The following is a 27,201-nucleotide window of genomic DNA, read 5'->3' on the forward strand; positions in this document are numbered from 1 at the left end:
CCTCCAGTGTCATGTTCTTTGAGTCATTGCTGAACTTCTGGAAAATGAACCCCAGGAAGTATTCTGCTGATGGAAGATGACGGAAACACTGTCCTTCCAGCACATGGTAGATGATGACACCAAACACCTGCCTCATTCCTTCCTCAGTAATGTTGAAAGGGTCCAGATCTGCATCTTCTGCTATTTGATGAACATTTGTGCAGGGCTGGTAAAAGGGAATCAAATAATATTAATTATAAACAAGTATAGTCAAAGGGGAACCACCATCCCCTCCCCAGAATACAGAAAAATAAACCATGATGACAGATAGAGGGAGAAAGGCACATTCCTGATACCCAAGCCCACAGTGTATCCCTCACTCTCCCAGACCAAAGGATCCCCTGTGATTATCCCAGGCTTTACCCCTCACTCTCCCACAGCTAAGGATCCTCTGTGCTTATCCCAGGCTTTACCCCTCACTCCCTCACAGCTAAGGATCCTCTGTGCTTATCCCAGGCTTTACCTCTCACTCTCCCACAGCTAAGGATCCTCTGTGCTTATCCCAGGCTTTACCCCTCACTCCCTCACAGCTAAGGATCCTCTGTGCTTATCCCAGGCTTTACCCCTCACTCCCCCACAGCTAAGGATCCTCTGTGCTTATCCCAGGCTTTACCCCTCACTCCCTCACAGCTAAGGATCCTCTGTGCTTATCCCAGGCTTTACCTCTCACTCTCCCACAGCTAAGGATCCTCTGTGCTTATCCCAGGCTTTACCCCTCACTCCCTCACAGCTAAGGATCCTCTGTGCTTATCCCAGGCTTTACCCCTCACTCCCCCACAGCTAAGGATCCTCTGTGCTTATCCCAGGCTTTACCTCTCACTCCCTCACAGCTAAGGATCCTCTGTGCTTATCCCAGGCTTTACCTCTCACTCCCTCACAGCTAAGGATCCTCTGTGCTTATCCCAGGCTTTACCCTCTCACTCCCTCACAGCTAAGGATCCTCTGTGCTTATCCCAGGCTTTACCCCTCACTCCCTCACAGCTAAGGATCCTCTGTGCTTATCCCAGGCTTTACCCCTCACTCCCTCACAGCTAAGGATCCTCTGTGCTTATCCCAGGCTTTACCCCTCACTCCCTCACAGCTAAGGATCCTCTGTGCTTATCCCAGGCTTTACCCCTCACTCCCTCACAGCTAAGGATCCTCTGTGCTTATCCCAGGCTTTACCCCTCACTCCCTCACTGGATAAATAAGGAGGGTTTATAGGTGAATGGTGTATGTGTAGCATGTCTGGAGTATGGTTGAAATGGGTGATGTCATTTCTCACCTCATGGCTCTCGTTCGCAGGTTGATATGTTTGTTGAATTTGTCGTAAGAGCTCCTCCAGTGTTTCCTGTATTGGCTGCGAGATGTTTTCTCCGGTGAATCTGCCCAGGAAGTCTGAGGCTCCTTCTGCCCATTGATCCTTCTGCACCAGGGCGCAGGTCCTCACGGGGTCTGACAGGTAGGAGACTAATCCTGGAGTGACCGCAAAGAAGTCCCGCACCGTGAGATGTGAACTGTTGGTTGAGTTCCTGCCCAGGAGGTGGAAGAGCTGCTGGGCGCCGATGCACTGCCGGATAAACGAAAGATGTCAGTGACTGACTGTGGGATAAAACAGATTGAGGCCAGAAACCGCCTGTGTGAGAAATAAAACAGATTGAGGCCAGAAACCGCCTGTGTGAGAGATAAAACAGATTGAGGCCAGTGACTGACTGACTGTGGGGACTCGGGAGAGAGGCCAGAAACCGCCGGTGTGAGGGATAAATCTTTCTCTGTTCGTGGCAGTGAGTTTGGTGGACTTTATTACGCTTTGCTCCTACCACATAGGATGGGGGTTGCCAGCACCGGTTCTCAAGAGACACAAACAGGTCTGGTTTTCAGGATATGCAATATGGAAATGCATGAGATTGATTTACATAGAGACATAGAAATGACGGCAGAAGAAGACCAAACGGCCCATCCAGTCTGCCCAGCAAGCTTTCACACTTATTTTTTTTTCTCTCATACTTATCTGTTTCTCTTGGCTCTTACAGGTCGATCCAGTAACGTGCAGTTAAAGATTGCCCGTCTGTAACGTGCTGGGAGCGCACAATACAGACGAGTAAGGCCATCCAGCCATACAGTCTCCAGTTTCACGCGTCCTTAGCGCTTCCTAAAATAAACACCTAACCCTTTCCGCACCCAGCATGTAAATGAACGAAAAAGCTGTATAATGAAGGAATTAGCTATTCCCCTCCGATACTGTAACGGGCGCTGATATTATCTCCTTAGGAACGCGCTGTTTTGCCGCGGCCTTAACCTGTTAGTTTACCGCCTCCCCCTAGTAGGAGTTAGGACTGTGTAACAAATCCATCGACACCGCTTAAGATACTCAAACACAATAAAACAATAAGCCTGGCACCTTCCTTAATGTAGTACGTTCCGGATGCCCCCCCCCCCCCAGCGCGCCCGCCACTACCCCTTTCATCAGCTGCATCCACCCATTATGCCCCTCACGGGCATGTCCCGCTTCACAGAGCGCTCCCACTCAAATCCGTTCATGGGTATATACCCTTTCGCCCCCCTCACAGCGCCATGCTACCACTGCGACCCGGAGGAGGTGAGGCACAGCGGCGAAGACAGACGGGAGAGGAGAAAAAGCAGAGCCGAGCAAAGCAAAAGCGTGCAGCAAGCCGGCGAAATAGACCTGCGAGCAGAGGCAATAGCAGCGGTTCGGTAAGCCTGGCACCCTCCTTGATGTAGTACGTCCCGGATGCCCCCCCCTCCCCAGCGCGCCCGCCACTACCCCTTTCATCAGCTGCATCCACTGCGACCCGGCAGTCCCGTGAGGCCTACAAAAAAAAAATCCCCGGCTCCCGCGCCCCCGCACTGGCCCGCCGACTCTACCCCCCCCCCCCCTCTCCTCCCGATCGGGCAGATAGGCGGCGGCGACGAAAACCAAAGCAATTTTTTTTTTTTTTTCAAAAAGCGACATCACACATTGCATAAAATAATTTCTCCAGCCTTAAAGCGACTTACTTTTGGGATCTGTTAAGATCCCAAAAGTAAGTCGCAAAAGTAACTTACTTTTCTGAAGCCATCAGGAACATGATCTTAGCTCCTCCGGACAAAGACGAAGATGGCTGCCTGCACGGGGAAAGCGTGCAATTGGCCGCTGAAGACGTGACCTCACGTCTTCAGCTGCCAATTGCACGCTTTCCCCCGTGCAGGCAGCCATCTTCGTCTTGAGCTACGATCGTGATGGCTTCAGAAAAGTAAGTTACTTTTGCGACTTACTTGACAGATCCCAAAAGTAAGTCGCTTTAAGGCTGGAGAAATTATTTTATGCAATGTGTGATGTTGCTTTTTGAAAAAAAAAAAAATTGCTTTGGTTTTCGTCGCCGCCGCCTATCTGCCCGATCGGGAGGAGGGGGGGGGGGGGGGGTAGAGTCGGCGGGCCAGTGCGGGGGCGCGGGAGCCGGGGATTTTTTTTTTTTGTAGGCCTCACGGGACTGCCGGGTCGCAGTGGATGCAGCTGATGAAAGGGGTAGTGGCGGGCGCGCTGGGGAGGGGGGGGGCATCCGGGACGTACTACATCAAGGAGGGTGCCAGGCTTACCGAACCGCTGCTATTGCCTCTGCTCGCAGGTCTATTTCGCCGGCTTGCTGCACGCTTTCGCTTTGCTCGGCTCTGCTTTTTCTCCTCTCCCGTCTGTCTTCGCCGCTGTGCCTCACCTCCTCCCGGAGCAGGGCGCGAAAGCAGCCCTGCTCCGGGAGGAGAGACACAGCGACGAAGCAACAAAGACTTTTCATGTTTTTTTACACTTCCTGGTTCCTGTCATTCCAAATGTCATTTGAAATGCCATTTGAAATGACATTTGAAATGACAGGTACCGTCGCACCCTGGTTACTGTATAGGCGCTGTATTAAGCGCCTATACAGTAAAATGGGTTACGCGGCCATAACCCTTCCCTACCGCTTTAAAGCCGCGGCATGCATTTGCATGCGATTAGAGGAGAGTATCGGGGAGTTAGTGAAGAGAACTGTGCGTGCGGGGAGGAAGGGTGCGCCTGACACTGCCGCACTGTTTCTACCGCGGCCTTACTGGATCGACCTGTTAGTAACCTTTTGGTTCTAGTTACCTTCCACCCCCACCATTGCTGTAGAGAGCAGTGCTGAAGCTGCATCTAGGTGAAATATCTAGATTAATTGGTTAGGAGGAGTAATTGCCGCAATAAGCAAGCTACACCCATGCTGATTTGTTTACCCAGCCTGTGCAATTCAGTCCTTGTTGGTTGTTGTCTGAGTATAAATCCTCTTTTCTTCATCCCCCTGCTGTTGAAGCAGTGAGCTGCACTTGATATGTATTCCAAGTGAAGTATCAGGCTTAAATGGTTAGGGGTAGTAACTGCTGCAATAAACACGCTACACCCATGCTTATTTGTTTATCCAGCCTGTGCAATTAAGTCCTTGTTGGTTGTTCTCTTAATATAAATCCTCTTTTCTTCACCCCCTGCCGTTGACGCAGTGAACTGTGCTGGATATGCCCTACATACATTGCATGTAAATCAATCTCATGCATATTCATTGTGGATATCCAGAAAATGAGGCCTGTTTGTGGCTTTCAAGGACTGGAGTTGCCCACCCCTGGCAGAGGCCAAATGTTGAAGTTTAAAATTCTGAATGCTGAACCTTGATGGAAGATAGACTGATTGCTGTGACAGGCATATGGTGTGATTGATAGGAATATGCTGTGATTGATAGGGATATGGTATGATTGATAAGAATAGGGATATGCTAGGATTGATAGGAATATGTTGTGATTGATAGGAATATGCTGGGATTGATAGGGATAGGCTGTGATTAGTAAGGATATGCTGTGATTAGTAGGGATATGCTGTGATTGATAGGGACAGGCTTTGATAGGGATATGCTGTGATTGATAGGAATATGCTGGGATTGATAGGGATATGCTGTGATTGGTAGGGACATGCTGTGATTGATAGGGATATGCTGTGATTTATAGGGGCATGCTGTGATTGGTAGGGGCATGCTTTGATAGGGATATGCTGTGATTGATAGGGGTATGCTGTGATTGATAGGGGTATGCTGTGATTGGTAGGGATAGCTGTGATTGATAGGGATATGCTGTGATTTATAGGGGCATGCTGTGATTTATAGGGGCATGCTGTGATTGGTAGGGGCATGCTTTGATAGGGATATGCTGTGATTGATAGGGGTATGCTGTGATTGATAGGGGTATGCTGTGATTGGTAGGGATAGCTGTGATTGATAGGGATATGGTGTGATTGATAGGGATATGGTGTGATTGACAGGGATATGGTGTGATTGATAGGGGTATGCTGTGATTGATAGGGATAACTGATTGATAGAGAGCTGGTGTGATTGATAGAGAGCTGGTGTGATTGATAGAGAGCTGGTGTGAGTGACAGGGATATGGTGTGATTGATAGGGATAGCTGTGATTTATAGAAAGATGGTGTGATTGTCAGGGATATGGTGTGATTGATAGAGAGATGGTGTGATTGATAGGGATAGCTGTGATTTATAGAAAGATGGTGTGATTGTCAGGGATATGGTGTGATTGTTAGGGATATGCTGTGATTGACAGAGAGATGGTGTGATTGTTAGGGATATGGTGTGATTGACAGGGATATGGTATGATTGATAGATGGTGTGATTGATAGGAATAGCTGTGATTGACAGGGGTAATGTGTGATTGATAGGGATAGCTGTGATTGATAGAGAGATGGTGTGATTGATAGGGATATGCTGTGATTTATAGAAAGATGGTGTGATTGATAGGGATATGGTGTGATTGACAGGGGTATGCTGTGATTGACAGGGATAGCTGTGATTGACAGAGAGCTGGTGTGATTGACAGAGAGATGGAGTGATTGATAGAGAGATGGTGTGATTGATAGGGATATGGTGTGATTGATAGATGGTGTGATTGATAGGGATATGGTGTAATTGATAGATGGTGTGATTAATAGGAATACCTGTGATTGATAGGAATAGCTGTGATTGATAGGGATATGGTGTGATTGATAGAGAGTTGGTGTGATTGATAGAGAGTTGGTGTGATTGATAGAGAGCTGGTATGATTGACAGGGGTATGGTGTGATTGACAGGGATATGGTGTGATTGACAGGGGTATGCTGTGATTGACAGGGGTATGGTGTGATTGACAGGGGTATGCTGCTGGAAAGGTAGAAGAATGAGACAGTAAAAGGGAACTTTGGAATTATCGTCCTCATCGTACAAGATAGAAGATTAGTTGCAAACTCATCATTTCAGGACCTCCCTATCCATCTGAGTTACAAAATGTCTTTGGGCCACTGCCAAGAGGTTTTTCTTGTACTGCCAGGAGCAGGTTGTTTTGGGCTGGTGGGACACAAATATCCATAAGTAAACTTGGTAGCAGGAGTGAATCCAGGCCTGATCTCCCTCCAGGGCCCCCTTTGCCAGCCTGGCTCTGGGGAATCACTGACACGGATGCCTGACTGTACCCACTGTGAGCTGGGCAGTGCAGGCTCCCCCACTTCCTGCTTTTCTCATCAGACATATAAGTATAGCTTTGGAAATCTTTGGACTTAAAGTTTGGAGAAAGGTGAAATAGTGGGATACATTCTTTAGCGTTTGTGTGTGAGATAATAAGCAAGCCAGAAGTAGTTAATTCTAGTGTCTATCTTTCCCACTCACCCACCCACCCCCTACTCAACCCTTGATTTTTAGGCAGGAGAAACTTTCTCATTAAAAATCAATCAGGCTCTTATCTAAATCATACTATTGCACCAGGCCTTATTGACAGTTTAATCATCCTCTTGTAGGACACTAGCAGATTCATTAGTAAATACACCTATACATTTAAAGTTCTCTAATTCCAACTCCCTTAGTATCCTAAACATAACTAGGAACTCAACAAAATTAAGATATTAATTTTTTACCCAGCAGTGAGAGCTTGTATGTGTGCACCCAATGCAAAGAGCTCCTGGCTCTCAGGTAATGAGTCTGATCTCTGGAGGCTAGAGTGGCAGACTTGCAGGTCGATACTGTAACGTGCGGTTGAAGATTTCCCGTCTGTAACGTGCTGGGAGTGCACAATTCGGATGCGTAAGGCGATACAGTCTCCAGTTTCAGGCGTCCTTAGCGCTTCTTAAAACAGACGCATAACCCTTTCCGCACGCAGCATGTATATGATATGTAAATGAACGAATTAGCTGTATAATGAAGGAATTAGCTATTCCCCTCCGATACTGTAACGCGCGCCCCGACTATCGCTGCCATTTTGCCCCGCGTTTAACCTGCTAACTTACCGCCTACCCCTACCCCTGCGTTAGAGGCAGGGGTAAGGGTAGGCGGCAAGCTTTCCCCCAGCCCCCTCTCACCTGCCCTGGCCGCGTCCATGGATGCTGGCCTCCGGGGCAGCCCCAGTCCTCCCCCCTCCTCCCGAAGAAAAAAAGTTGCGAGAGAGAGCAAGAGGGGAGAGGACGGCAATCCTACGCTCGGCGACTTACTTTTGCAGCCCCTCCTCCGGACATCGTGGCTTCCCCCGTGCCAGTTCCCCCTCCCCTTCTCCCGAAGCAGGGCGCGAAAAGCAGCCTTGCTCCGGGAGGAGGGAAGAAGGGATGGCAGGACGAAGCGGTGAAGCGACTTACTTTTTGCAGCCCCCTCCGGACATCTGACGACCTCTCCTGCCTCCAGCTGCTCGCGAAGATGGACGCCTGCACGGCCGCTGAAGACGTGACGTCACATGCCTGATGCCAAACGTCGTGACGTCACGTCTTCAGCGGCCGTGCAGGCGTCCATCTTCGCGAGCAGCTGGAGGCAGGAGAGGTCGTCCGATGTCCGGAGGGGGCTGCAAAAAGTAAGTCGCCGAGCGTAGGATTGCCGTCCTCTCCCCTCTCTCTCGCAACTTTTTTTTTCACTTTTTTTTTGCTTCGGGAGGAGGGGAGAGGGGACGGCAGTCCCGACTTCCTGGTACCTGTCATTTGAAATGACATTTGAAATGACAGATACCAGCGCGGCCGTGAAGCGTTAGGCCCGCGCACCCAGGATACTGTATAGGCGCTCTATACAGTAAAATGGGTTGCGCGGGCCTAACGCTTCCCTAACGCTTTGCAGCCGCGGCTTGCATTTGCAATTAGAAGAGAGTATCGAGCGCTAGGTGAAGAGAACTGTGCGTGCGGGGAACGAGGGTGCGCCAGGCACTGCCGCACTCTTTCTACCGCAGCCTTAGAGTATCGATCTGTTGGAGAGGTGATGTTTTGTCCTCTCACACTCAGATCGATACTCTAAGGCCGCGGTAGAAACAGTGCGGCAGTGTCAGGCGCACCCTCGTTCCCCGCACGCACAGTTCTCTTCACCTAGCGCCCGATACTCTCTTCTAATTGCATGCAAATGCAAGCCGCGGCTGCGAAGCCTTAGGCAAGCGTTAGGCCCGCGCAACCCATTTTACTGTATAGAGCGCCTATACAGTAATCCTGGGTGCGCAGGCCTAACGCTTCACGGCCGCGCTGGTGTCTGTTATTTCAAATGTCATTTCAAATGACATTTGATATATATATATATATATAAACAACTTACGCTGCAATGTTAATATGGAGGTCGTCCTTGGTTTTTTACACTTTACTCCCTTTGGTTTTACCCCCATTTTTTACACTTTATTCCCGTTTTAATTTTCGAACACCACACTAACACCAAGTAGAGGGTAGGCGGTAAACTAACAGGTTAAGGACGCAGCAAAATAGTGGGTTACAAAGGAGATAATCTGAGCGCGCGTCACAGTATCGGAGGGAATAGCTAATTCCTTCATTATACAGCTAATTCGTTCATTTACATATCATATACATGCTGCGTGCGGAAAGGGTTATGCGTCTGTTTTAAGAAGCGCTAAGGATGCCTGAAACTGCAGACTGTATCGCCTTACGCGTCCGAATTGTGCGCTCCCAGCACGTTACAGACGGGAAATCTTCAACCTCACGTTACAGTATCGACCTGACTGAGAGGTTCCAATAAAAGCAAACGTAGTCCACGTGCCTATACGTAAAAAATCACCTGAGCTAAAGATTTCCAAATTATCCCTATCAACTGAAAAACACGTTAATACAAACAAAACCACACTTTGAAATGTCTGTATGCCAATGCCAGAAGTCTAAGAAGTAAGATGGGAGAGTTAGAGTGTATAGCAGCAAATGATGAGATTGACATAATTGGCATCACAGAGACTTGGTGGAAGGAGGATAACCAATGGGACATTGCTATACTGGGGTACAGATTATATCGCAATGATAGGGAGGATCAACTTGGTGGGGGTGTGGCACTTTATGTCCGGGAGGGTATAGAGTCCAACAGGATAAAGATCATACAAGAGAGTAAATGCTCAGTAGAATCTATATGGGTAGAAATCCCATGTGTGTTGGGTAAGAGTATAGTGATAGGAGTATACTACCATCCACCTGGCCAAAATGGTCAGACAGATGATGAAATGCTAAGAGAAATCAGGGAAGCAAACCAATTTGGCAGTGCAATAATAATGGGAGATTTCAATTACTCCAATATTGACTGGGTAAATGTAACATCAGGACTTGCTAGAGACATAAAGTTCCTGGATGTAATAAATGACTGCTTCATGGAGCAATTGGTTCAGGAACCAACAAGAGAGGGAGCTATTTTAGATTTAATTCTTCGTGGAACGCAGGATTTGGTGAGAGAGGTAATGGTGGTGGGGTGGAACAATAAGTAAATCTGTAGCTCTAACACTAAATTTTAAAAAGGGAAACTTTGATAAAATGAGGAAAATAGAAGAAAACTGAAAGGTGCAGCTGCAAAGGTTAAAAGTGTTCAACAGGCATGGACATTGTTTAAAAATATAATCTTAGACACGCAGTCCAGATGTATTCCACGCATTAAGAAAGGTAAAAGGAAGGCAAAAAGATTACCGGCATGGCTAAAAGGTGAGGTGAAAGAGGCTATTTTAGCCAAAAAAAATCCTTCAAAAATTGGAAAAGGATTCATCTGAAGAAAATAGGAAAATGCATAAGCATTGTCAAGTTAACTGTAAAACATTGATAAGACAGGCGAAGAGAGAATTTGAAATGAAGTTGGCTGTAGAAGCAAAATAAAAACTTTTAAAAATCTATCCGAAGCAAGAAACCTGTGAGGGAGTCGGTTGGACCATTAGATGACTGAGGGGTTAAAGGGTCTCTTAGGGAAGATAAGGCCATTGCAGAAAGACTAAATGATTTCTTTGCTTTCGTGTTTACTAATGAGGATGTTGGGGAGATACCAGTTCCGGAGATGGTTTTCAGGGGTGATGAGTCAGACAAACTGAACCAAATCACTGTGAACCTGGAAGATGTAGTAGGCCAGATTGACAAACTAAAGAGTAGCAAATCACCTGGACTGGATGGTATGCATCCTAGGGTCCTGAAGGAACTCAAAAATGAAATTTCTGATCTATTATTTAAATTTGTAACCTATCATTAAAATCATCCATTGTACCTGAAAAGTGTAGGGTGGTCAATGTAACCCCAATATTTAAAAAGGTTGCAGGGGTGATCTTGGAAAATACAGACCAGTGAGTCTGACTTCAATGTCGGAGAAAATAGTGGATCAAAATCGTAAGGCATATAGAAAGACATGGTTTATTACCAATCAAACAACCAATAACCATCTGCTTGAACAAAGGTAAATATGAAAATAATTATTTAAAGAATGAAAGTAGATTATATAACAAAAGAGACAAAGAAAACCTCACATAATTACCTTATACAGATAAAGAGGACGCCTATCTCAAATAACTCTGCCATAAACAACCTACTTAGGAAATGCACAGTCAGTCGCAAAGAAATTCCCAAATATCACGGATTTACTGTACAACAATAAACCAAACTTCATTGCATTAACTGAATCATGGTTAAAAAATCAGACATAGACCTAAAAAAATCAAATAGCACATAGAAATTATGAGGTGTTTTCAGTCCCTAGAATAAATAAGCGTGGAGGTGGACTCTTACTAATTATTAAAAAAAACTTTTAAATGTAAACCAATACCAATAACACCCCCACCAAATCATGAAATTGCCATTTTTGAAACTAACAATATACAAATATGCCTTATCTACTGCCCACCAAGCCTCCTAGAATTAAATATCTCACCACTAACTGAGCTCCTTACAACACACTTAAACATCTCTAAACCTACCATAGTGCTAGGAGATTTTAATCTTCACATGGACGTCCACCCATTATCAAACACATGCCAAACACTAATAGACGCTATGACTGCAGTAGGCTTCTCACTAATAACAGACAAATCAACACATAAAGCTGGACACTCCCTGGATCTCACCTTCATCAACCACAACCACACTGTAAAACTGATTACACGCAAATTCCCTGGTCACACCACTTCCTTATTCATTCCAACATAAAATTCCTTAAACCTCAAATCAAACCAAATTATAAGCCCGTAGAATTTAAATATCGACCACCTATCAATATTGAAAAACTAAACGGCAAACTATAGGAAAAACTAACAGTTCTGCTACGGAAACATGGTTAGACTCAACCAAAAAAATAGCTGATGAAATAATCCCCATCAAATCAATACGTAAAAAAGAAGCAATACATAATAATCCCTGGCACAACAAAAAAGTAAAAGATGCAAAAAGGACTCTCAGATCAATGGAAAAAAATGGAGAAAACACAAAACAACCGATACCCTAACCAAATACAGAAAACATCTAGCTTTTTACAAACAACTAATCCTTAATGTTAAAAAAGAATAATACAGCAATAAAATAGAAAAATTTGCTAACCATCCAAGAACCTTATTCTCAATAGTATCAAATCTCACCAATGACAAACAAGAATCACCACAAAATCTATCAGAATCAAAATGTAACGAAATTGCCAGATTTTTCAGTGACAAAATTACTAACTTAAGAAATAAACTTCCAAACACTAACAATCAAGAAATTAAAATGCAAAAATGAGACGTTAACCAATGGTTGTCATTTATTGAGAGATCCAAGATGGAAGTGGAATACATGATAAAAAACATAAACCTGGCTCCACACAAAATTGACACAATACCAACATTTGAACTTAAGAAAACAGCTAACACAGTCTCCCCTACATTAGCTAAGATCATAAACCTATCTCTTGAAGAAGGAACTATGCCAGATATGCTAAAAGGGGCAATTATAAAACCAATCATAAAGAAAACAACAGTGACCCCATGATCCTGAACAACTACCGACCATTCTCAAATCTTCCCTTAATAGCTAAACTAATAGAAAAAACAGTACAGAAACAGCTAGCCGATCACCTAGATAATAACATACTATTTATTTGTTTGTTTGTTTGTTTATTTATTTATTTATTTAGATTCTAAATAAATATCGGTATAGTAAAAGAAACTAAATAAATAAATAAATAAATAAATAGATTCTTTTGATATACCGATACTCAAGACTAGTGTCTTATCGTACCGGTTTACAGTGAAACAAGGGGTAACCAATTAACTAGGAAGATAAAGTTACAATGAACAGGGATTTACAGAGTGGGAGAGTTGAGAGCAAAAGCATACGATTAACATAACAAAGTATAACATAACAAAGTTTAACATAAGGAACGAATGTAGCAAGATTTGACAATAGCTTAATCTTTAGGTCTATAAAACTGCAGGCTCGAAAGTGGGAGAAGGTGGGGGCGGATCTGTGAAAATGAAGTGTAGGGCTGTGCTGTTAGTGGGGTGTCCATCAAGTCAAGGCTTGAGTGAACAGCCACGTTTTTAGTTTCTTTCTGAATGAAAACGAGCATTGTTCCTGCCAAAGTTCGGGGGAAGAAGATTCCAATGATACGGTCCGGCCGTGGACAAGGTTCGTTTCTGGATGGTGTGACTAGTGGATTTGTTAGGGGGGGCTTGGAGCGTTCCTTTGTAAGCCGATCTGATCGGTCTTGTGGAAACGTGAAGTTCGAGTGGTATTTTGAGTTTTAGTGTAGATCGGTGATAGATGTTTTTGTGGATGATGGATAAGGTCTTAAATATTATTCTGTGGTTGATAGGTAACCAGTGTAGGTTTTTTAGGATTGGTGTGATGTGGTCCTTGCGCCGAGAGTTAGTAAGGATCCTTGCTGCGGCATTTTGAAGCATCTGTAGTGGTTTCGTTGAGGCAGCCGGAAGGCCAAGGAGGAGCGCGTTACAGTAGTCTATCTTTGAAAACAGTATGGCTTGTAGTACTGACCGGTAGTCTTGAAAGTGAAGGAGAGGTTTTAGTTGTTTCAGGACGTGAAATTGTTTCAGGACATACTATATCCATCTCAACATGGATTTCGAAAGCACTATAGCACTGAGACACTACTTCTCTCGCTAACAGATAAAATTCTAAGAGGTTTTGATAGCGGTAAACATTATATTCTAATAATGCTAGACTTATCAGCAGTGTTCGACACAGTAAACCATAAAATACTACTAAAAAGACTAGAAGAAATAGGATTACAAGCAAAACAATAAAATGGTTTAGTTCATATCTAAATAATAGGTTCTTTCAAGTTCAGATCAACAACGTATTTTCAGAAAAAGTCAACCTCAAAACAGGAGTACCACAGGGATCAGCCCTGTCTGCAACCCTCTTTAACATATACATGCTGTCCTTATGTCATCTGCTAGTAGGTCTAGGAATCATACATTACATCTATGCAGATGATATTCAACTAATCTTACCAATCGAGGACACAGTAGAGAAAACGTTAAACCTAGCTAACATGTACCTAGACATTATAAAACAACTGCTAAACCGATTGGAACTTGTGATTAATATTGAAAAAACAGAATTTCTACACTTAGGGCCTCATTTACCAATATCGCATTGGTAACGCATTAAGGGGCGTTTCCCATGCAAATGAGGCTTTTTTCGTGCAGCGGGAAAACTTCACGTGCCGCGATGTTTTCGCCATTCGCGAAAATCGCGAAGTTTCCCCGGTGCACGATAAAACACCCAAAGAATCATCACAGTGCGCGATATATCCGAGAGAGGTTTATCACAGTTCACGATGTTTCCCGGACAGCCTGTTTCAGTGGAGAGAGAGAGAGAGAGCACAGCCTCCAGATCCCTTCCTCCACAGAGAGAGAGAGTGAGAGAGATAGCGAGACACTATAGCAAGGTGCTCTCTCTCTCTCTCTCTCTCTCTCTCCACTGAAACAGGCTGTCTGGGACACATCGTGAACCGCGATAACCCTTTACTGGCCTCTAGCGCACAACGTACCGCAATTGAAAGGGTTGTAGCTATTGGCCGCGTTAGCAGCCGCGCTAACACCACGGCTGTTTCGCCGCACATGATAACTCTCTTACTTTACATATGCTCCGCCCCAACTCCACCCCCTGAATACAAAATTAGAAATTTGCATTTGCAAATCGCGTTAACAGCTGTTAGCGCGATTTGCGGAATTATCTCCTGCGGTAACTCCTTGGAAAATGACCCCCTTAGAACGGAAAAATATTGAAATAATCCTCAAAGACAATCAGAAAATTGAACTAGCAGAAAAAGTATGAAACCTTGGAATAATGATGGACCCAGAAATCAATCTAAAACAACACATATCACTGAAAGTAAAAGAAGGCTATGCAAAACTCATGGTACTCAGAAAACTAAAACCACTACTAACACTAACTGACTTCCAAACAATTCTACAGGCACTAATTTTTTCCAGCACGGATTACTGTAAAGCCCTTCTGCTAGGACTACCAAATACAACATTAAGGCCACTTCAAATTCTTCAAAACACAGCAGCTAGAATACTAACCGGAAAAAGGAGGAGGGACCATATAACCGAAACCCTGGCAGAACTACACTGGTTACCTATTGAACACAGAATTAAATACAAAGCCCCATGTACCATACATAAGCTAATACATGATGAGAAATCGGACTGGCTAAACACAGCATTACGGGTACACGTCCCACACAGAAACCTTCGATCAGCAAATAAAGCACTCCTAACCATTCCCTCAGTAAAAACAGTGAGACTAACTCAAGTGAGAGAAAGGGCCTTATCTTTAGCAGGCCCCACACTTGGGAACACAATGCCTCTAGAGATCAGACTACAAAGTGATCGCAAAACCTTTAAGAAAAGTTTAAACCATGGCTTTTTAAACAAGCATTTTATAAAGAGACGGGAGAATAGAAAATATACAGGAATAGGCAGAAGAGCACCAGCACACAGCACTATTCTAAGAATGTGCATTTTAATAATCTATGAACTCTACCTCACAATAAACGTAATTGTAAACACTATAAATATGATTTTTACCCGTGAACCGTACCTTACAGGTACACGTGGTCATGACCTAATTCACTAAACAATTGATTGTTTAAAGATTTATTGTAACTGAACCTTTTGTGGCACCTGTTAGAATGTACTATAGTTTGCATCCTCCTACATTAATTTATGTGCCTACATGTAAACCGTTGCGATGGTATTTAACTTAGCAACAGTATAGAAAAGAATTTATTTAAATAAATAAAGAAAGAAAGAAAGAAAGAAAGAAATAAAGAAAGAAAGGGACACAGTCAGCATGGATTTACCCAAGGGAAGTCTTGCCTAACAAATCTGCTTCACTTTTTTGAAGGAGTTAATAAACATGTGGATAAAGGTGAACCAGTAGATGTAGTGTATTTGGATTTTCAGAAGGCGTTTGACAAAGTCCCTCAAGAGAGGCTTCTAGGAAAACTAAAAAGTCATGGGATAGGAGGGGATGTCCTTTCGTGGATTACAAACTGGCTAAAAGACAGGAAACAGAGAGTAGGATTAAATGGTCAGTTTTCTCAGTGGAAAAGGATAAACAGTGGAGTGCCTCAGGGATCTATACTTGGACCGGTGCTTTTCAATATATATATAAATGATCTGGAAAGGAATATGATTGAGGTTATCAAATTTGCGGATGATACAAAATTATTCAGAGTAGTTAAATCACAGGCAGACTGTGATACATTACAGGAGGACCTTTCAAGACTGGAAGATTGGGCATCCAAATGGCAGATGAAATTTAATGTGGACAAGTGCAAGGTGAAGCATATAGGGAAAAATAACCCTTGCTATAGTTATACGATGTTAGGTTCCATGTTAGGTGCTATCACCCAAGAAAGAGATCTAGGCATCATAGTGGATAACACATTGAAATCGTCGGTTCAGTGTGCTGCAGCAGTCAAAAAAGCAAACAGAATGTTGGGAATTATTAGGAAGGGAATGGTTAATAAAACTGAAAATGTCATAATGCCCCTGTTTCGCTCCATGGTGAGACCACACCTTGAATACTGTGTACAATTCTGGTTGCCGCATCTCAAAAAAGATATAGTTGCGATGGAGAAGGTACAGAGAAGGACAACCAAAATGATAAAGGGGATGGAACAGCTTCCCTATGAGGAAAGGCTGAAGAGGTTAGGACTTTTCAGCTTGGAGAAGAGACGGCTGAGGGGGGATATAATAGAAGTCTTTAAGATCATGAAAGGTCTTGAACGAGTTGATGTGAATCAGTTATTTCCACGTTCGAATAGTAGAAGGACTTGGGGGCATTCCATGAAGTTAGCAAGTAGCACATTTAAGACTAATCGGAGAAAATTCTTTTTCACACAACGCACAATAAAGCTCTGGAATTTGTTGCCGGAGGATGTGGTTAGTGCAGTTAGTGTAGCTGGGTTCAAAAAAGGTTTGGATAAGTTCTTGGAGGAGAAGTCCATTAATCAAGTTTACTTAGGGAATAGCCACTGCTATTAATTGCATCAGTAGCATGGGATCTTCTTAGTGTTTGGGTAATTGCCAGGTTCTTGTGACTTGGATTGGCCTCTGTTGGAAACAGGAAGCTGGGCTTGATGGACCCTTGGTCTGACCCAGCATGGCATGTTCTTATGCCTGTTTTTGTTCCATGTTTCACGTGTTTCTGTTCCAAGTCTTCAGCTCTGCTTGAGCCTTCAGTCTGTCCCAAGATCGCAGTCTTCAGCTTCAGTGTAGCCCGTGCCTGGCTGCACTCACCCAACAGCAGCGGGGACCATGGCCAGCCCGGGTTGTGTCGTTGCATCATGGCATAGAGCCGCACACTCTTGAGTGCCTGCTCACAAGAGGTTGCTAAAAGCCATGAGCTCAGTGAATGTGTTCGTGTGAAGGGCCTTCCATGCTTTGTCTCTTTCATTCTTGAGTTTGTGTTTTTTTTGCTACGACCCAGAGGAGTTACCTGCGTTCAGATTTTTGTTTAAATTCTTCAGCCTTGCTCCTAGCCTTCACTGTGTTTCAAGCCTGTAGCCATGTCTTTATCGAGCCCCTGTTAGTAAGGGATTAACTATGTCTCCTCTGAAACCAAAGAGAGGAGGATGGGGGGCGGGGGGAGGGGACACTGTTGCGATATTGTTTGTGGGAGGGCCTCACTCACCTCTCACCTCTCCATGACACCATTGACTCCCAGTGCTGGAAGAAGCCTCCTCTGTTCCTTTCACGGCATTGAGTCGCCAATGATGCTTCCTGTTCCAGGTGGCATGAGATGAGTGGCTGGAGTTGCCGCCAGCACAGGCTGCTCCATGTGGTGGTGAAATGCAACTGAGGCCACCTTTGTCATCCTGTGTGGCCCTGAAACACCACCGGTGTTCCTCAGCAGTGTGCCCTCCCTATGCTCAACTTTTAAAGGGACCGATGTCACTGCTTCTGGCCTTTAAAAGGTCACTTCTCCCGTTGCTCCAGGTCTCCTATGGTCTTCCATGGTATTTCTGGCCTTCGAGATCCTCCATGGTCCTGATCTCCTGTTTCCTGATGGTCTCGTCATTCCTTGCCAGAGGATGTGGTTTCACCAGTTAGTGTAACTGGGTTTAAAGAAGGTTTGGATAAGTTCCTAGAGGAAAAAAAATCTATAAACTGCTGTGATGGTAATTAATAAGCAATAATAGCTTCAGAATTATTTAATGTTTGGGTACTTGCCAGGTTCTTGTGACTTGGATTGGCCACCCTTAGAAAGAGGATGCTGGGCTTGATGGACCCTTGGTCTCACCCAGGATGGCAATTTCTTATGTTCAACCCTTCCCAATTAATCCTTCCCCAATAATACCCATCCTCTCCCCTATTCCCTCACAATCAGAACTTGAAACCTCCATCCACTTAAGAGGAAATGCACCCCCAGTCTTTCTGAAAAAAGCAGAAAAAACTCCACCAGAAAGAGAAAAGGCCATGCCATAGCATTGGTGAATCGACACTTCGAGATTCAACTGCTGTTGTTGATGGATGAAATTCCCTAGACGGCAACGTATACGAAGACTCCCACACATCAGATGACCAAGTGAAAAACAGGCACATCTCTGTTCTTATTTCAAATATAAGGGTCCAGGATCACCCCGCCACTGGTCCTGAAACGGGGTATAACGTCAGTTATCCCAATGCTCATGTAGCTATGAAGCTGACGGGAGCCGTCCTTCCATAACTATTGCATCACTGCCCTCACGCCACACGTGCATCCAGAACAGCACTACCAGCAACGCATCAGCAGCAATGATCTCCACCAGAAAAGGTAACAGCGGAGCAAATGTGAATCAATTACATGGATGGGGAAAAAGAAGATACTTAGGAGAAATATAAAAATCCCAAGAGTATCTAGCCAACAAACTACAATCTGCTCAAATACTAGGCAGGTCTAGGGACTTCCGAGTTAATTCTGACACAAAAACAGGTCACTCCCGTCATGAAACATAGGCTGGTGACTGTGGACGTGCCACTCGGGTGTGTGCTTGAGGCCTCAGGAGCAGTGGATGTGAGCAGCTTCTACGCATCAGCAAGAGTAAGGCAGACCTGTGGTTTTACTGTTTAATGTAACTCGCAGATGGATAGGGTAGAGCTATTGTACCAAACACCCAGCATTTCAAACTCGACTTTCACTGTGTTAGATGTCTGCCTCTGCTTTTGCAAGTCTAAGGAGAAATCCTGAAAGATTATGATTTTGTTACTTCAAGCACTGAATTTCCAGCAGATCGAGCAGCGTTCAAAATACTCTGTTTGCCTGGGAATTAATGGAGCCGCACTATCGTCGCTCGAGGCCGACCACCCTGCGTGCCGGAGCAGGAGCAAGAGAACGGTGTGCTCGGTCTATTTTAAGTTGCCCTTTGTCACAGGCCAAGCCCAGCAGCTCGGGAAGCCATTGTGTGATAAACGCAATGAGATCATGTCCTTCGGCGCTTTCCGGCAAGCCAATCATCCTTATCTTATTTCTTTTGGAGCGATTCTCCAGGTCATCAATCTTAGTCGCAGACGCTGCGTATGTACGATACGATTTGTCCTCTTTGGCTGAAATGGCAGTCATGGGGTCTTTGAGGCCAATGACCCTGGTTTTTACCTCATCAACTCCGGGCTGAATTCTCTTTCACCGTTTCAACCGTCTGCACTACCCAGCCTGAGATCGAGTCTCTTAGTTAATTTAGCCGCAAAAGCTGCGCCAAAGTTGGAAGCCGATTTTGCACCACCCACCACTTCTACGATTAAGTCATGAAGTCCTTCATCTGAAGAAAAGGCGTCCACCCTATCCTCCGACTACGGGCTTTGCTCTTAGGCGCTCTACGCATTTCAGTACTGGATTCAGGAAGTGAGCTAAGACCCAGTTCTTTATTCATCAAGATGCCCACAAATCACGACTAAAATACCGTTCACTTGCTCCTGCTCCTGAAGCAGACCCGAGGGGAGCTCAGCTCCACATGGACCTCTCTCACTCAGGCGTAACCGGAAGACTCCATGAGTAACACAATTTTGAACATCTTCAAGAGTTAAATCTGTGTTTGCATCTGGCTGCCCTTTCATCAAATAAAGATCTCATACACCTATTAAAAGAAAATTCATTTAATAAACGGAGCAGCCTGGGGGGAGGGTTCCCAAGAAGAGAGACTGGCGTAGAGACTAGCGACAGAGGGTAAAGGTGAGCAGGGAAGGGAGATATGAGGAGCCTCCCTGAGGCAATGCTCTTCAGTACCTTTGGACATGAAATTGCAGAGGGATCAGAAGGAAGAATTTGTTTCACTCTAAGATCTGCCACTGAGCGTCTGTCCCTGACGTCTTACACAGGATGAGAAGTGGTTTCAGGAAGCTTGAGGAGTGCCACACTGCCCGGCTGCAAAGTTTCCATGTTAAAAAATGCAGAGTTAGGCAGTCCTATGAGAAATCTAAATCTGTACAAATGAACGCTGTTGGAAAAGGAAATCTCAGGGGACAGACAACAGGGGGAGACTGAGGAGCAGCCACAAAAAAAGCAACTGAAAGGAAATTTCCTGCAGGGGCGGACGTTACTGGAGGAGGGGGATGATAATAAATCAGACTGCAGAACATCCAGGAAAGATTTAATTATTGACTTCTCCTGACTTTTCCCAGAAATCTTTCTTCTATTGATCACTCCCTGACCCTTTAAACAAACACTTAAATGTAAAGCACTTTCTGGCAAGCGCATTGTTTGCCATGAACTGCTCAATCATTCAGAAGCGAGAAAGAATATGTTAGCTCAGAGAGGGATTATCCAGTGCAAAACAATCAAGATGTCTGCTGGAGGTAGACTTTTATTTTCAAGTACTTTTGGCTTCAATATAAGAATAGTGAATGAATAGAAATAATCTCCAAGGCACACACAGTAAATAAGCACAGAGGATCCTTAGCTGTGGGGAGTGAGAGGTAAAGCCTGGGATAAGCACAGAGGATCCTTAGATGTGAGGGAGTGAGAGGTAAAGCCTGGGATAAGCACAGAGGATCCTTAGCTGTGAGGGAGTGAGGGGTAAAGCCTGGGATAAGCACAGAGGATCCTTAGATGTGAGGGAGTGAGAGGGTAAAGCCTGGGATAAGCACAGAGGATCCTTAGATGTGAGGGAGTGAGAGGTAAAGCCCGGGATAAGCACAGAGGATCCTTAGCTGTGAGGGAGTGAGAGGGTAAAGCCGGGATAAGCACAGAGGATCCTTAGACGTGAGGGAGTGAGAGGTAAAGCCTGGGATAAGCACAGAGGATCCTTAGCTGTGAGGGAGTGAGAGGGAAAGCCTGGGATAAGCACAGAGGATCCTTAGCTGTGAGGGAGTGAGAGGTAAAGCCTGGGATAAGCACAGAGGATCCTTAGCTGTGAGGGAGTGAGAGGTAAAGCCTGGGATAAGCACAGAGGATCCTTAGCTGTGAGGGGAGTGAGAGGTAAAGCCTGGGATAAGCACAGAGGATCCTTAGCTGTGAGGGAGTGAGAGGTAAAGCCTGGGATAAGCACAGAGGATCCTTAGCTGTGAGGGAGTGAGGGGTAAAGCCTGGGATAAGCACAGAGGATCCTTAGCTGTGAGGGGAGTGAGAGGTAAAGCCTGGGATAAGCACAGAGGATCCTTAGCTGTGGGGGAGTGAGAGGTAAAGCCTGGGATAAGCACAGAGGATCCTTAGCTGTGGGGGAGTGAGAGGTAAAGCCTGGGATAAGCACAGAGGATCCTTAGCTGTGGGGGAGTGAGAGGTAAAGCCTGGGATAAGCACAGAGGATCCTTAGCTGTGGGGGAGTGAGAGGTAAAGCCTGGGATAAGCACAGAGGATCCTTAGCTGTGGGGGAGTGAGAGGTAAAGCCTGGGATAAGCACAGAGGATCCTTAGCTGTGGGGGAGTGAGAGGTAAAGCCTGGGATAAGCACAGAGGATCCTTAGCTGTGGGGGAGTGAGAGGTAAAGCCTGGGATAAGCACAGAGGATCCTTAGCTGTGGGGGAGTGAGAGGTAAAGCCTGGGATAAGCACAGAGGATCCTTAGCTGTGAGGGAGTGAGAGGTAAAGCCTGGGATAAGCACAGAGGATCCTTAGCTGTGGGGGAGTGAGAGGTAAAGCCTGGGATAAGCACAGAGGATCCTTAGCTGTGGGGGAGTGAGAGGTAAAGCCTGGGATAAGCACAGAGGATCCTTAGCTGTGGGGGAGTGAGAGGTAAAGCCTGGGATAAGCACAGAGGATCCTTAGCTGTGAGGGGAGTGAGAGGTAAAGCCTGGGATAAGCACAGAGGATCCTTAGCTGTGGGGGAGTGAGAGGTAAAGCCTGGGATAAGCACAGAGGATCCTTAGCTGTGAGGGAGTGAGAGGTAAAGCCTGGGATAAGCACAGAGGATCCTTAGCTGTGAGGGAGTGAGAGGTAAAGCCTGGGATAAGCACAGAGGATCCTTAGCTGTGGGGGAGTGAGAGGTAAAGCCTGGGATAAGCACAGAGGATCCTTAGCTGTGAGGGAGTGAGAGGTAAAGCCTGGATAAGCACAGAGGATCCTTAGCTGTGGGGGAGTGAGAGGTAAGCCTGGATAAGCACAGAGGATCCTTAGCTGTGAGGGAGTGAGAGGTAAAGCCCGGGATAAGCACAGAGGATCCTTAGCTGTGGGGGAGTGAGAGGTAGAGCCTGGGATAAGCACAGAGGATCCTTAGCTGTGAGGGAGTGAGAGGTAAAGCCTGGGATAAGCACAGAGGATCCTTAGCTGTGAGGGAGTGAGGGGTAAAGCCTGGGATAAGCACAGAGGATCCTTAGCTGTGAGGGAGTGAGAGGTAAAGCCCGGGGATAAGCACAGAGGATCCTTAGCATCTGTGAGGGAGTGAGGGGTAAAGCCTGGGATAAGCACAGAGGATCCTTAGCTGTGGGGGAGTGAGAGGTAAAGCCTGGGATAAGCACAGATGATCCTTAGCTGTGGGGGAGTGAGAGGTAAAGCCTGGGATAAGCACAGATGATCCTTAGCTGTGAGGGAGTGAGGGGTAAAGCCCGGGATAAGCACAGAGGATCCTTAGCTGTGGGGGAGTGAGAGGTAAAGCCTGGGATAAGCACAGATGATCCTTAGCTGTGGGGGAGTGAGAGGTAAAGCCTGGGATAAGCACAGAGGATCCTTAGCTGTGAGGGGAGTGAGGGGTAAAGCCTGGGATAAGCACAGAGGATCCTTAGCTGTGAGGGAGTGAGAGGTAAAGCCTGGGATAAGCACAGAGGATCCTTAGCTGTGAGGGAGTGAGAGGTAAAGCCTGGGATAAGCACAGAGGATCCTTAGCAGTGAGGGGTAAAGCCTGGGATAAGCACAGAGGATCCTTAGCTGTGGGGGAGTGAGGAGTAAAGCCTGGGATAATCACAGAGGATCCTTAGCTGTGGGGGAGTGAGAGGTAAAGCCCGGGATAAGCACAGAGGATCCTTAGCTGTGGGGGAGTGAGGGGTAAAGCCTGGGATAAGCACAGAGGATCCTTAGCTGTGAGGGAGTGAGAGGTAAAGCCCGGGATAAGCACAGAGGATCCTTAGCTGTGGGGGAGTGAGGGGTAAAGCCTGGGATAAGCACAGAGGATCCTTAGCTGTGGGGGAGTGAGGGGTAAAGCCTGGGATAAGCACAGAGGATCCTTAGCTGTGAGGGAGTGAGAGGTAAAGTCTGGGATAAGCACAGAGGATCCTTAGCTGTGAGGGAGTGAGAGGTAAAGCCTGGGATAAGCACAGAGGATCCTTAGCTGTGAGGGAGTGAGGGGTAAAGCCTGGGATAAGCACAGAGGATCCTTAGCTGTGAGGGAGTGAGAGGTAAAGCCTGGGATAAGCACAGAGGATCCTTAGCTGTGAGGGAGTGAGGGGTAAAGCCTGGGATAAGCACAGAGGATCCTTAGCTGTGAGGGAGTGAGAGGTAAAGCCTGGGATAAGCACAGAGGATCCTTAGCTGTGAGGGAGTGAGAGGTAAAGCCTGGGATAAGCACAGAGGATCCTTAGCTGTGAGGGAGTGAGAGGTAAAGCCTGGGATAAGCACAGAGGATCCTTAGCTGTGAGGGAGTGAGAGGTAAAGCCTGGGATAAACACAGAGGCTCCTTAGCTGTGAGGGAGTGAGAGGTAAAGCCTGGGATAAGCACAGAGGATCCTTAGCTGTGAGAGGTAAAGCCTGGGATAAGCACAGAGGATCCTTAGCTGTGGGGGAGTGAGAGGTAAAGCCTGGGATAAGCACAGAGGATCCTTAGCTGTGAGGGGTAAAGCCTGGGATAAGCACAGAGGATCCTTAGCTGTGGGGGAGTGAGAGGTAAAGCCTGGGATAAGCACAGAGGATCCTTAGCTGTGGGGGAGTGAGAGGTAAAGCCTGGGATAAGCACAGAGGATCCTTAGCTGTGAGGGAGTGAGAGGTAAAGCCTGGGATAAGCACAGAGGATCCTTAGCTGTGAGGGAGTGAGGGGTAAAGCCTGGGATAAGCACAGAGGATCCTTAGCTGTGAGGGAGTGAGAGGTAAAGCCTGGGATAAGCACAGAGGATCCTTAGCTGTGAGGGAGTGAGAGGTAAAGCCTGGGATAAGCACAGAGGATCCTTAGCTGTGAGGGAGTGAGAGGTAAAGCCTGGGATAAGCACAGAGGATCCTTAGCTGTGAGGGAGTGAGAGGTAAAGCCTGGGATAAGCACAGAGGATCCTTAGCTGTGAGGGAGTGAGGGGTAAAGCCTGGGATAAGCACAGAGGATCCTTAGCTGTGAGGGAGTGAGGGGTAAAGCCTGGGATAAGCACAGATGGTCTTTCTATTCTCCTTTATCTATGTTCCCTCCAATCTCCTTGTAGTGCCCCTGTCATACCTCTTTCTCTGTCCTTTTATTGTATCTTTTTCTCCTCTTCTTGTGTTGTTTCCCATCTCCCTGCTCTCTCTCATATTTCCCCATTTAGTATTTTTACTAACCTTGTGGTTTGGATTCTCTGAATCCACCTTTATTTTCTCCTCTTGTGTGCTCACATTTTTCTCAAATCCCTCCTCCCCTTACAATCCCTGATATCTGTGCCTTTCTTTCCTCATGTGCTTCCTGACATTTGCTGTCAGTCTCTCGTTTTTTCCATCTTACCCTTTCTTTCTCGCTGATTTCCCTTCTCTCTATCTTTGTATTCTCCCTGATCCTTATTTCACTCTCCTTGTGTCTTCTTGATCTTCCTTTTTCTCTCTCTTCTTGTATTCTCAATGATCCCTTCTCTCTCTCTCTTCTTGTATTCTCAATGATCCCTGACTCGTTTCTTGTATTTTTCCTCATCCCCCCTGTCTCTCTCTGTCTTCTTGTATTCTCAATGATCCCTTCTCTCTCTCTCTTCTTGTATTCTCCCTAATTCCTGACTCTTTCATTTCTTGTATTCTCCCTCTTCCCCCTGTCTCTGTCTTCTTGTATTCTTCCTCTTCCCTGTCTCTCTCTGTCTTCTTGTATTCTCAATGATCTCTTCTCTCTCTCTCTTCTTGTATTCTCAATGATCCCTGACTCGTTTCTTGTATTCTTCCTCATCCCCCCTGTCTCTCTCTGTTTTCTTGTATTCTCAATGATCCCTTCTCTCTCTGTCTTCTTGTATTCTCCCTAATCCCTGACTCTTTCATTTCTTGTATTCTCCCTCTTCCCCCTGTCTCTGTCTTCTTGTATTCTTCCTCTTCCCCTGTCTATCTCTGTATTCTTGTATTCTTCCTCTTCCCCTGTCTCTCTCTGTCTTCTTGAATTCTCCCACTTCCCCCTGTCTCTCTCTGTCTTCTTGAATTCTCCCACTCCCCCTTTCTCTCTCTGTCTTCTTGTATTCTTCCTCGTCCCCTGTCTCTCTCTGTCTTCTTGTATTCTCCCACTCCCCTGTCTCTCTCTGTCTTCTTGTATTCTCCCTCTTCCTCCTGTCTCTCTCTCTTCTTGTATTCTCCCTCTTCCCCCTATCTCTCTCTGTCTTCTTGTATTCTCCCTCTTCCCCCTCTCTCTTTGTCTTCTTCTATTCTCCTTCTTCCCTTGTCTCTCTTTCTTCTTGTATTCTCCCTCTTCCCCCTCTCTCTTTGTCTTCTTGTATTCTCCCTCTTCCCCTGTCTCTCTCTTCTTGTATTCTCCCTCTTCCCCCTCTCTCTTTGTCTTCTTGTATTCTCCCTCTTCCCCTGTCTCTCTCTTCTTGTATTCTCCCTCTTCCCCTCTCTCTCTCTGTCTTCTTGTATTCTCCCTCTTCCCCCTGTCTCTCTTTGTCTTCTTGTATTCTCCCTCTTCCCCCTCTCTCTTTGTCTTCTTGTATTCTCCCTCTTCCCCCTCTGTCTTTCTCTCTTCTTGTATTCTCCCTCTTCCCCCTCTCTCTTTGTCTTCTTGTATTCTCCCTCTTCCCCCTCTCTCTTTGTCTTCTTGTATTCTCCCTCTTCCCTGTCTCTCTCTCTTCTTGTATTCTCTCTCTTCCCCCTCTCTCTCTTTCTTCTTGTATTCTCCCTCTTCCCCCTGTCTCTCTCTCTTCTTGTATTCTCTCTCTTCCCCTTCTCTCAGTCTTCTTGTATTCTCCCTAAATCCTGACTCTCTCGTTTCTTGTATTCTTCCCGATCCTTGTTTTCTTTCTCCTACTGTATTCTTTCTGACCCCCCTCTGTGCTTCTAGTCTCCCAGTTCTCTCCTCTCTCTCTCTTCTTGTATTTCCTGATCCTCATCTGTTTTTGTATTCTGCCTGTTTCCACACTCTCTCTTCTTATATTCTCTCTGATTCACCCCCTCTGTCCTTCTATTTTCCGTGATCCCCACTCTCTCTTTTCTTAGGTTCTCCCTGATCCCCCTCCCCTCCCCTCCTCCTGTTCTCTTTGATTTCAGGATAAAATCTTGCTTTTCTCAGATCCTGTTCCCTCGGGCTGCGGCTGGGGCTTGGCTGCTGCTCACTTGTTTATGGTGCTGAGGTTGTAGAAGACCTTGGACTTTATCCCTTCCTCTCTTCACTTTGCAGTTTGCTCCCTGGCTCAGTACGCAGGCGAGAGGGAAGAAAGTTAATCTTACCTTTCCACACGGCACTGCAGCACACTGCACACGGTTCTGGAGGTTATTTAAAAAGGAGCTGACAGCGGAGGGAGCGAGGGAGTCTTCTCCTGCAGAGAGCTGATCCAGCAGCCTCTGGAAGATCTTCAGCTGGGTAGGGAGCTCTGTGCCCCCAGCCTGGCCAGGGAGCAGGAGGAGGAGCAGCAGCCAGTGCTGGGGGCTGATGGATGCCATTGGGTCCTGGTCCTGAGAGTGGCTCAGGGAGCCCTGGGCTGAAAGCCTTTACTGCTCAGTGGCCCTGGGGCAGGAGCTTGGGTAATGACAGCTGCTGCTGGGGATTGGCTGCCAGCGAGATTACTGCAAGTTAACCATTCCAGAAAAGCTGTCCAGCTCTGCAGATCCTCCGCTCGATACAGGAGGAAGAGAAGTGACACTTCTGACTGCTAGAGCTGTAACCTACTTGTCACCAATCAGCAGGA

The 27,201-nt window shown here is 46.0% G+C and overlaps 1 protein-coding gene across 1 annotated transcript; it reads right to left on the reverse strand.

Moving 5' to 3' along the window:
• Window positions 1–27,201, reverse strand: SLC39A4 (solute carrier family 39 member 4; the record flags this gene model as incomplete). The annotated part of the gene is given in 3 exon segments (XM_029592313.1): window positions 1–205; window positions 1,304–1,588; window positions 26,744–27,201. Coding segments are annotated over 3 exon segments (703 nt in total), but the record flags the coding sequence as incomplete, so codon positions are not given.

Source organism: Rhinatrema bivittatum, chromosome 2, assembly GCF_901001135.1.
Source record: "Rhinatrema bivittatum chromosome 2, aRhiBiv1.1, whole genome shotgun sequence".
Lineage (NCBI taxonomy): Eukaryota > Metazoa > Chordata > Amphibia > Gymnophiona > Rhinatrematidae > Rhinatrema > Rhinatrema bivittatum.